This window comes from Suncus etruscus, chromosome 6, assembly GCF_024139225.1.
Source record: "Suncus etruscus isolate mSunEtr1 chromosome 6, mSunEtr1.pri.cur, whole genome shotgun sequence".
NCBI classification, from domain to species: Eukaryota; Metazoa; Chordata; class Mammalia; order Eulipotyphla; family Soricidae; genus Suncus; species Suncus etruscus.
The window spans coordinates 39851910-39861895 of record NC_064853.1 but is presented as its reverse complement, the minus strand read 5'-3'; the positions used below and the strand labels follow the sequence as shown (position 1 = coordinate 39861895).

Here is a 9986-nt window from a genome sequence, read left to right as displayed (position 1 = left end):
CTTAACCTAAATCTTCAGGGGGACCATTAGCTAAGAAAGCATATTTGTTTAGGCTCAAAAAAAAAAAATTGGGGGTATATAGATTCAGGTAGACTCTAGAAAAGTGTCTCCTCTTGGCAGGCTTTTCAGTATTTGGGGAACAAAGCCTCTGACTCCACTTGGTTTACAAACCGTGGAGGAATTCTCCTAAAAGAAGAAAAGCAAGAGCAATGCCATGGCCAATCTTGGTCCGGACACTTCAGGGAATTCTCGGGGTCCCTCAGGAAAGTGGGTGATGAATTTGGCGAATGATAAATAACAGAGCCACACTCAGTTGTTTGGGAGAATCATTGTTCTTATTTCTTGAAAAATAAAAGGGCTATATAAGCAGGATTTTTACCATAGTTTTTTGTGGTCTGTATAAAAAAGAAAAGCTCATATTTGTTTCTTTGCAAATTTAAACATATCTATCTTGTTAACAAAAGCTTTATCAGTACACACTGTTTGATCTTCAAAACAATTCACATGCCTAGAAGGTGGCTTACAGACCTTATGAATAGATGCACTCCAATCAAGAGCCCAGAGGCTTCCCTGGGATCAAAGGAGGGCAGTTTTTAACATCTCTAAGTGTTTCCACTCAGGCCAGACCCTGAGTGGAATTTACATCAATTCTGATGTAAATTAGAAGATTAGCAAAATGCCAGGTTTTTCTATCAAGATTTCTTTTCATTTGAGCAAATAGGGTTTTTTTGCTTTTAGGACTTTCACTAAACTATAAGGCAGGTTTTTGTAAACAGAGGCAGTCTGACTTTAAAAAAAAAAAAAAAGGCTTGGGGCCGGGTAGGTGGCGCTGGAGGTAAGGTGTCTGCCTTGCAAGCGCTAGCCAAGGAAGGACCGCGGTTCGATCCCCCGGTGTCCCATATGGTCCCCCCAAGCCAGGGGCGATTTCTGAGCACATAGCCAGGAGTAACCCCTGAGCGTCAAACGGGTGTGGCCCAAAAACCAAAAACCAAAAAAAAAAAAAAAAAAAAAAAAAAAAAAAAAAAGGCTTGATTAGAAAGGAAAGTGAATCTTTACCTAGGAAAAGCTGTTTTGTTTTGTTTTTGGTGCTCAGGCCTAATCCTGGCTCTGCGCTCAGAAATCACCACTGGCAGGCTCGGGAGACCAAATGGCATGCCAGGATTTGAATTACCATCAGTCCTGGGCCAGCTGTGTGCAAGGCAAATGCCCTACTGCTCCAGCCCAGGAAAAGCTTTCTTAACTGTTAGGTTACACCTTATTTTACCTAAAACAAAGATCATCTCTGGTTCCTTTTTATGTTTGTTTACAACTTGGGTTTGCCCCAAAACTTGTCTTACTTGTAAACCTTGGTGGGACTGGCTCAGGATAGCCTGAGCTATCTGTCCTTACTGCCCACCCAGGGGATGGTCTCTGTATTCAATAAAAATGGCATTTCTGGCAGGCAGCTGGCTCTCATCCGAGGTAAAAGACTGCCAGACTACAGTGTTTCACTCTCAGCCTGGTTTGGATTATTTCATGCTTGACATTGATTCAGATTCATTCACCTGAGGTTGGAGATAAGGAGCATGGGGTAATGTGTATGGAGTGATTTTACACTTTACAAGACATTGTTACTTCCAGGCCAAACACTGAATGTCATATCTGAGGTAAAAAAAAAATTAGCATGTCACTCAGAGTCCCTTAGATGTGTCCCAAAACAAACATTCCGTTCATCTGAGAGGACAGAAGGCTGAAAGCTACAGGACTTCCTTTGAAAGACTGTGAGGATTACAAACTTATTTTTATGATTCTCTTGATGCAGATTTTTCCAAGTAAAGGATATTTAGTCAAGGCTATAGTAGCCTGTACTAATTCATCTGGAGGTAAATCCTTAAATATATACATACCTAGTACAGCAGAAGGGAGATTCATATTAGGCCAAATAAATGTTTGCAGCTATCACTGAGCTAAGCTTGAGAAATATCACCCTATCAAGGAAGTATCTCTGAGATTTGGTCTCAGCCATCTGTGCTGGGGGTACCCAGCAGGCCTTCTGATATTTTGCTTCCCTTAAGTCATGGCGAGGACAGAGTGAAACTGCTGAAAACTCTCCCTAAGATGCCAGAGGAGCTGAAGGACCAGATCGAGCTGTGGTAGCAGCAGCATGGGACAGAGTTTGTGGTCAAGGAAGCAGTACATGAGCTACCTGGCAGAATGTGGGAGCTCTATTGCTTGGACATAGAGTGAGCCAAACAAGAAAGACAAACGAAGAAAAAGCTGGAGGCCGAGAGGCTGTGCGGTCAATACAAAATGGTTCTCAGTGCTTACTGGAGAAAGCTGTTGTATTACTGTCTGTATATTGTTTTATTAAAGTGTACAGTAAATAGAATTGTTTTAAAGTATAAAGGAATAAAATTGTTTAAAAGTGTAGAGCATAAAAAATTGTGTCTTTTTCTTTCCCTTTTAACATAGGGAAAGACCAGAGGGTAGCCCTGGTGCCCTTAGCTACAACCAGTTATGAAGAAGACACCAAGTCAGAAGCAGCAGCACCATCCTCCCAAGAACCTTTCTGAAGCTGTAAGTGTGATGTTTCGGATACACCACTGACATTTCCTTATATCAGAGTGCGGTTTGTCTTCAACTGTGGCCTTCTGATCTCCAGATCAACACCCAATATTCTTACTTTTCCAAAAAGAAGGAAACGCTGATCAGGATATCTGGAATTGGATGAGAAAAAAAAAGTGGCACTTCATAAAATATCAGATTTATAAAGCAGCATTATTCATATTAGCTGAAAAAGAATCAACACCAATGCCTACTGACAGAGGTCTGGATAAAGAAGCGGTGGGTCAGGCACTCAACAGTTAAAAACTCTTCTGGGAAAAAGACAAAATTACCTGAGCTTGTCATGCAGTGGGGTTTTGGGGGAGTGAAGGGATTCTGAGAAAAAGGTGTGATTTTGGAATGTTGTATGCATGAAACCCTAGAATTAAACAAATGTGTCATTTGAGACAAAATAGGGAATCCTCCTAAGGAATGAAGCAAAAGGAGTTACTGGATGGTTTCATTCATGTGTGGCATAGACAAAACAAACATACAACAAAACTCTTTGTGGCCAGAGTGATGGGTGGTAGAGCATGTAGCACACAGCAGATAAGGTGCTTCCCTTGCATGCTATCGAGCCGAATTCAATTCCCAACAGCCCATATGGTCCCATGAGTCCTGCCAGGAGTGACCTGAGTATAGAGCAAGGAGTAAGCCCTGAGAGCAGCCAGGTATGGCCTAAAAACAAAAAGGAGGAACTTGGGAGCAGCTCCATATTGCTCCCCAAAAGGTCAGACACCAGGAATGGAGACACAAAGGGCTATACAAACCCCAGTACCTTGTACAAGATCCTGCTGTTCATCTTCCACAATTCTGTCCCAGGTTCTAGGTAAAGCCTGGATGCTCTCCAAGTCTTCCCATAGGAATGAGGACAGGAGACACTTTCTCTTTCTGTATCTTCCTGCAAATTAAGGAACACTCAAAAAGAAATGAACTAGCATGAAGGAAAAAAAACAGCCCTGCTATGGGGGTCTAGCCAGATGCCAGTGTAGTTGGTATGACGTCTTCCATACGAATAGGTCTTCCTTCATCTATGGACATTCTTGAGTACCTCTGCCCACACAGAGGTGCCTGTGAATAGGGACAGATAGATGAACAAAGTATATGTTCCTGCTAACAGGGCCAGAAGTGATCCCTGAGTGTAGAGCCAGGGAGTAAGCCCTGCTTATTGCTGGGTATAACTAAAAACTAAAACCAAACCAAAAAAAAAAAAAAGATGTGGTATTATGCATAATGAAAAGTTATTGGTTATAAAAAAAAAGTTTGAAATTTAGGGGCTAGAGCGGTGGCGCAAGCAGTAGGGTGTCTGCCTTGTATGCACTAATCTAGGACGGACTGCTGTTCAATCCCCCAGCGTCCCATATGGTCCCCCAAGCCAGGGGCGATATCTGAGTGTACAGAGGAATACAGAGATTATTTAAAGAAAAATAAGTCAAAAAAAAAAAAAAAAGGAACAGAATCTTGGATAATTTTGCCCATGCACAGCATCATAGGATAAATACTGACAGATGGGGGTCAGAGGGTTAGTGCAATAAAGTAAATTCTGCATGCAGGAGAACTAGCACTACATAATCCCTTGAACACCACCACCAGAGTGACCACCACAGGTACGAAACCAGGAGTAGCTTCTGAATATCATCAGGCGTGGTCACAAAACAAAAAATAATAAAATTGATAAATGGACAAAAGAAAAAGAATCCAGTGCATAGTGACAATAGACCCAGTTATCTAAAGGGTAGGAGAGTATAAGAAAAGGAGGCCAGTGATTGTCCTTCCACTGTAACTTTACCTTGTCCTCTTTATTTGCATCTTTGTTCTCATAATAAAAAATAAAAAATTAATAAAAAAAAAAAAAGAAAGAAAGAAAAGGAGGCCAGGGCTAGAGAGATAGCATGGAGGTAAGGCGTTTGCCTTTCATGCAGAAGGACAGTGGTTCGAATCCCGGCATCCCATATGGTCTCCCGAGCCTGCCAGGAGCGATTTCTGAGCATAGAGCCAGGAGTAACCCTCGAGCTCTGCTGGGTATGACCCAAAAACCAAAACAATAAAAAAAAGAAAAGAAAAGGAGGGCTTGTTTATAAAACAGGTCTGATCAAGTTAATCTGTACTCAAGCCTTCTAACAGCTTTGTATCGCGCATCAGTCAAAATCTGGAGCCAGAGAGATAGCACAGCAGTAGGGCATTTGCCTTTCATGCAGCTGACCCAGGACCCAGGACCATCAGTGGTTTGAATCCCGGCATCCCACATGGCCCCCCAAGCCTGCCAGGGGTGATTATTTATTTATTTATTTATTTATTTGGTTTTTGGGCCACACCCGGTGGTGCTCAGAGGTTACTCCTGGCTGTCTGCTCAGAAATAGCTCCTGGCAGGCACGGGGACCATATGGGACACCGGGATTCGAACCAACCACCTTTGGTCCTGGATCGGCTGCTTGCAAGGCAAACGCCGCTGTGCTATCTCTCTGGGCCCAGGTGATTTTTGAGTGCAGAGCCAGGAGTAACCCCTGAGGGTTGTCACCAGGTAAGACTCAGAAAACAAATAAAAAATATCTGGAGCCAGAGTGATGGCAAATAGTAGGGTGTTTGCCTTCCATGCAGTCAACCAGGTTCATTCCTTGGCATCCCATTTTTCTTTGAGCCTACCAGGAGTAATTTCTGAACAGAGTGGAGTAATTCCTGAACGACACTGGGTGTGGCCCAAAAATAAAACGTTTGAAATCTCTTCCAAAACATGTGACGTCTAAGGCTATCTACCTAGCCCCATCTCTCTGGGCCATCGCAAAGGCCCACCTGTTCTTTATTTCCTGAACACACCTGACATACTGTTGCCTCAGGACCTCGGGGCTATTTGACCCTGTTGGACTATTTGCCTGAGTATCAGTAAGTTCACTTTTCCATAGACACTTCAGATTTTCTTTCAAATGTCACTTTCCAAAAGGCCTGTCCTATTCTCATCCTATTAAACATTACAATCCCACTCATTTTTTTTTTTTTCGGTTTTTCGGCCACACCTGGTGACACTCAGGGGTTACTCCTGGCTCTGCCTTCAGAAATTGCTCTTGGCTTGGGGGACCATATGAGATGCCAGGGGATCCAACCTCGGTCCATCCTAGGCTAGCAAGGCAGATGGCCTTACAGCTTGCACTGTTGACCCCACAACCCCACTCTTACCTTTACCATCTTCCCCGCTTTATTTTACCACCATGACATTTTATAGACTTCCCCCCTTTAGTTGAGTGTCTATTTCCTGGCTCTTAGAAACAAACCTGATGAACAGCAGCTGCTCACTTAATGGTTAGGGGGAGATGAGGGAATAACTCTACAAAGGAAGCAGAGAAGATCCAGGCTATGGAGTTTTTCACTCTGTGAAAGCAGATAGGGAAAGAGTCCTGCAATAGCTTTGGACACCACAGAAGTGTGTGCAAAGGATACGCGTTCCAGTAATATCTCTCAATGTCCTGCAGCCATTCCAGCATGTCTGCCACAGAGGGACTCACAGGGGATGCCTGCAGAACTGCGTCAATGTCAATGGCATCTGCATGCTGCTCATAGACCCGGCGCACTCGATCCACATGGTTGTTGACCGTGTCACACACGGAGCAGAGGATGGCTCTGCAGAGAAGAGTGATACCAGGCAGGTACATAAGAGAAGCCAGAACAGGTCCCATAGAAAGCTGTGTGAGAACAAAATGACCTATGCAACCCCTGGCCTCTGCCCACTGAGGAAAGCATATCATGCGCCCCCAAATTCCTGATAGTGCCAAATGTCCCCCAACAGAACATTGCCCCCAGGGATTCTTCCAAGTAAAATAAGACTAGTGATGGGGCTTTGAAGGCAGATGTAGCTTAAGAATAAAAACTGGGGGGCCAGAATGATCGTACAGTGGGCTGGGCATTTACTTTGCACGTGGTAGGCCTGGGTTCCAAGTACCATATATGGTCCCCTGAGCCCCACAGGTTTGATCATGAAAGTAAAGAGCCAGGAGTAAGCCTTGAGCACTGCTGGGTATGACTACAAAACAGAAAGAACTGAGGGAAGGAGACAAAGGGCTCAGAGCAAGTGCCACTTTCTTTTTTTGTTTTGTTTTAATTTTTGGGTCACACCCAGTAGCGCTCAGGGGTTACTCCTGGTTCTGTGCTCAGAAATCGCCCTGGCAGGCACAGGGACCATATGGGATGCCGGGATTCGAACCACCATCATTCCTGGGTTGGCTGCATGCAAGGCAAACTCATTACCGCTATGCTATTTCTCCAGCCCTACAAGTGCCACTGTCCATGCAGAAAGACGAGAACCTTTTTATTTTAGTTTTTGGGTCACACCCAGCAGCACTCAGGGGTTACACCTGGCTCTGCACTCGGAAATCGCCCCTGGCAGGCTCAGGGGACCATATGGGAAGCTGGGATTCGAACCACAGTCCGTCCTAAATCATCCGCGTGCAAAGCAAATGTCCTACCACTGTGCTATCTCTCTGGCCCCAGGAGGACCTATTTAAAATTTAAATCGCTGACACTACAAACGTAAAGATAAAAATTAAAAAGTCATTAAGAGCTGATTTAAAGGAACCAGAGCACTAGCAAAGCAGGTGGGGCATCTGCCTGGCATGCAGCCAATCCAGATTTGATCCCCAACATCCCATGTGGTCTCTCAAGCCCACCAGGAGTGACTTCTGGGCACATAGTTGGAGTAACCTCACACAACAGGTACGGCCCAAAAAACCTAAATAAAGAAATAAAAAATAAAAATAAATGACTTAAAGATGAGAGACTACGAGTGTGCAGGCTTTCAAAGCTATGTGACAAAAACAGTTGACAAAAAGAACAGTGTGGGGCTTGGTGAAGAGACGCTAGCTACAGCAGAGAATAGGTACAGCAAAGAATGAACTTGCCTTGTACCAAGTCGACCTGGATTGGATGTTGGCACCCAAATGACTCCCCCAGTGTTACCCCCCACTTAAAGAAAGCATGCACCAGATGTGGCTTTTTCCCTTCCTTGTGCAGTGCCTTCCTCCCAAAAGAATTATTTGCCCAAAGGCCCGCTCAGAAGTCAATCATTTGACCCTTTGCGTGGATTATTGGCTGTAATTCCAACATGGCTGTAACATTACATTTTTCTCTTTATTTGGCCACGATAGAAATCCAGCCTCAGCTTTCCTACAGACAAAGAAATGTCAGTACCAAAATCCGCCAAAAGTTCCCCGCTGGCTATTTGTGACTCGTATTTCTAGTATAACCTGGCGCCAGCAGCTTGTTTTTCTGAGTCTAGCTCTATAATGGTAAACAATTATTTCCATCCCCCCTAAAATCTATTTTCCTGCAACTACATAAACATCATAAATATCTCTGTCTCTCTCCTCCTGGTTTCTTGAAAAACCTGCTTTTTGCTAAACCAAAAACATCTCTAGCTCTTGTTTCACAGCCTTCCAACAGGGGTCTTTCTCACCTATAGGATAGTCATTTGATCTGTAGATTCTAAGCCTGTTTCCCCATTGTACTGCTCTCCTACTCTTTGTTCTCCCTGGCGACACCTTGCATACCAGAGTTTGTGCTTAAAAATGTCATTGGCTGGGGCCGGGTAGGTGGCGCTGGAGGTAAGGTGTCTGCCTTGCAAGCGCTAGCCAAGGAAGGACCGCGGTTCGATCCCCCGGCGTCCCATATGGTCCCCCCAAGCCAGGGGCGATTTCTGAGCACATAGCCAGGAGTAACCCCTGAGCATCAAACGGGTGTGGCCCAAAAACCAAAAAAAAAAAAAAAAAAAAAAAAATGTCATTGGCTGAACAGTAAATTTGTCTTTCGTCCCTTAGACGAGGGTCCCCATACAATGCATTTTGTGTGGTCTCATTTATTTCATTTTCATATTTCATATTCGTCTGCCTCGTGTACCCACTTATTCTTAGTGAGAATTGTCTAACCCACTAAGGTTTTGCTTAGGGACGCTAACACGTCTGCAGCACCCCAGCACCACCAGGAGTGAGTCCTGAGCTCAAAGCCAAGTGAAAGCCCCTGAGTACAACTGGTGTGATCACAAGAAAAAAGAAAAAGAACTATACCCAGTTTTAAACCTTTTCATCAAGAATCAATAAAGCCACTTACAACCTCTCCTGAAGCTTGTCCAGGATCACATCCCCAGCGGTCAATTGTTTGAGCCTCAGTCGCTCCTTTAGGTCAGGGAAGGGCCGCAGGAGGCCCACATCCTCAAAGCGCACCTGCTGGGCCGCCTGCACCTGCTCTGCCAGGTTGCCCAGAGAGGTCAGAAGGGTTGGACAGTCCTTCAGGGCATCCTTCCATCGACCTTCCTGCTCCTCCACCACCGGAAAGCACTTCTTCAAGGCCTCCTGCACTGCGGTCAACGCCTGGTCTTGAGCCATCTTCAGTACAAAAAGAAAAAGAATAAAAAGCAAACAGAGTCCTAAGTCAGTAGAAGTACCAGGTCAAGAGTGGAAGTTATTTCCTTCCACCCCCAGCTAAACTAACATTTCTTCTGGCAAAGTCGATACTTAGGCCCAAGGAACTCCTCGCTCTTTCTTTTTGTTGTTTTGTTTTGGGATCACACTTGGCAGTGGTCAAGGATTCCTTCTAGCTCAGAAATCATCCCTGGTAGGTACGGGGGACCATATGGGATGGCTGGAACCACTGTTCATCCTGGATAGGCTGCTTGCAAGGCAAAGACAGCCCTGCTGTCTCTCCGGCCACGCTCCTCGTTCTTTCCTTTTTTTCTTTTGGCTTTTGCTAAATTCTTTAAGCACCATGATTACAAGCACGTTTGAAGTTGGGGTTCAGTCATAAACAGGATACCCCCCTTTCTAACTTACCTATTGAAGTTACCTTCAATTACCTATCTAACTTAGCTATTGAAGACTGGGACCAGGCTTCTCCACCTGGGAAAGATTTCAGATCTCAGATCTGCACCCAGGCCTGCGAGTTCCTGCAATCTAAATCCTCTATCTTCGCATCCGGAACCTGAATCTGATAACCACTTTTTAAATTTTTCGGTCTCTTTCCATGGACAGCGAGATAAAAAACCAAAAACAAACAAACAAAAAACAAATCGAATACAATTCCTATTCCAGGATGCGCCGAAGATGACCAAGCAGGGGGAAAAATAAAGAAAGAAAGAAAGCCAAGCGACAGCGCCTTTTGCGCATGCCCGAGACGGCTGCGCCGTCGCCTAAAGATGACGTTCGCCGCAGTGCCTCCTGGGTGCTGTAGTTCCGCTCGCGGATTGGCCGGCGGCTGGCAGAACTTGCTCGTGATTGGACAGTTTGCGCTACTTTTCCGGAGACGGCGCGTTCCCATTCGTCAGCGTGTGGCAGTTTGAATTTGGAGGCGGGAGGTGCAACGTCCTGGTTAGCTCCGGGACGCTTCTGCCCAGGTGGAGCTGGGGTTTGGGGATTCGGGACTGGCTG

General features: G+C 45.0%; 1 protein-coding gene across 1 annotated transcript; it reads right to left on the bottom strand.

The window, feature by feature from the left end:
• Positions 1-2595: 2595 nt before the first annotated feature.
• On the bottom strand, positions 2596-9527 carry C6H1orf109 (chromosome 6 C1orf109 homolog). Its single transcript, XM_049775053.1, has 5 exons — positions 9438-9527; positions 8674-8953; positions 6016-6195; positions 3362-3480; positions 2596-2696 (listed from the first exon to the last, which is right to left on the bottom strand). The coding sequence occupies exons 2-5, from the start codon at positions 8946-8948 to the stop codon at positions 2659-2661; spliced, it is 612 nt and encodes a 203-aa protein (XP_049631010.1). The 5' UTR covers positions 8949-8953; positions 9438-9527; the 3' UTR covers positions 2596-2658.
• Positions 9528-9986: the final 459 nt, after the last annotated feature.

Excerpts from the sequence above, each read along its gene's own strand:
- C6H1orf109 (XM_049775053.1), bottom strand. The coding sequence starts at position 8,948 with ATGGCTCAAGACCAGGCGTTGACCGCAGTGCAGGAGGCCTTGAAGAAG. Across the intron at positions 6,196-8,673 it reads GACAAGCTTCAGGAGAGGTT|AGCCATCCTCTGCTCCGTGT; the intron begins GTAAGTGGCTTT and ends TCTTCTCTGCAG. Across the intron at positions 3,481-6,015 it reads GAGAGATATTACTGGAACGC|ATACAGAAAGAGAAAGTGTC; the intron begins GTATCCTTTGCA and ends ATTTGCAGGAAG.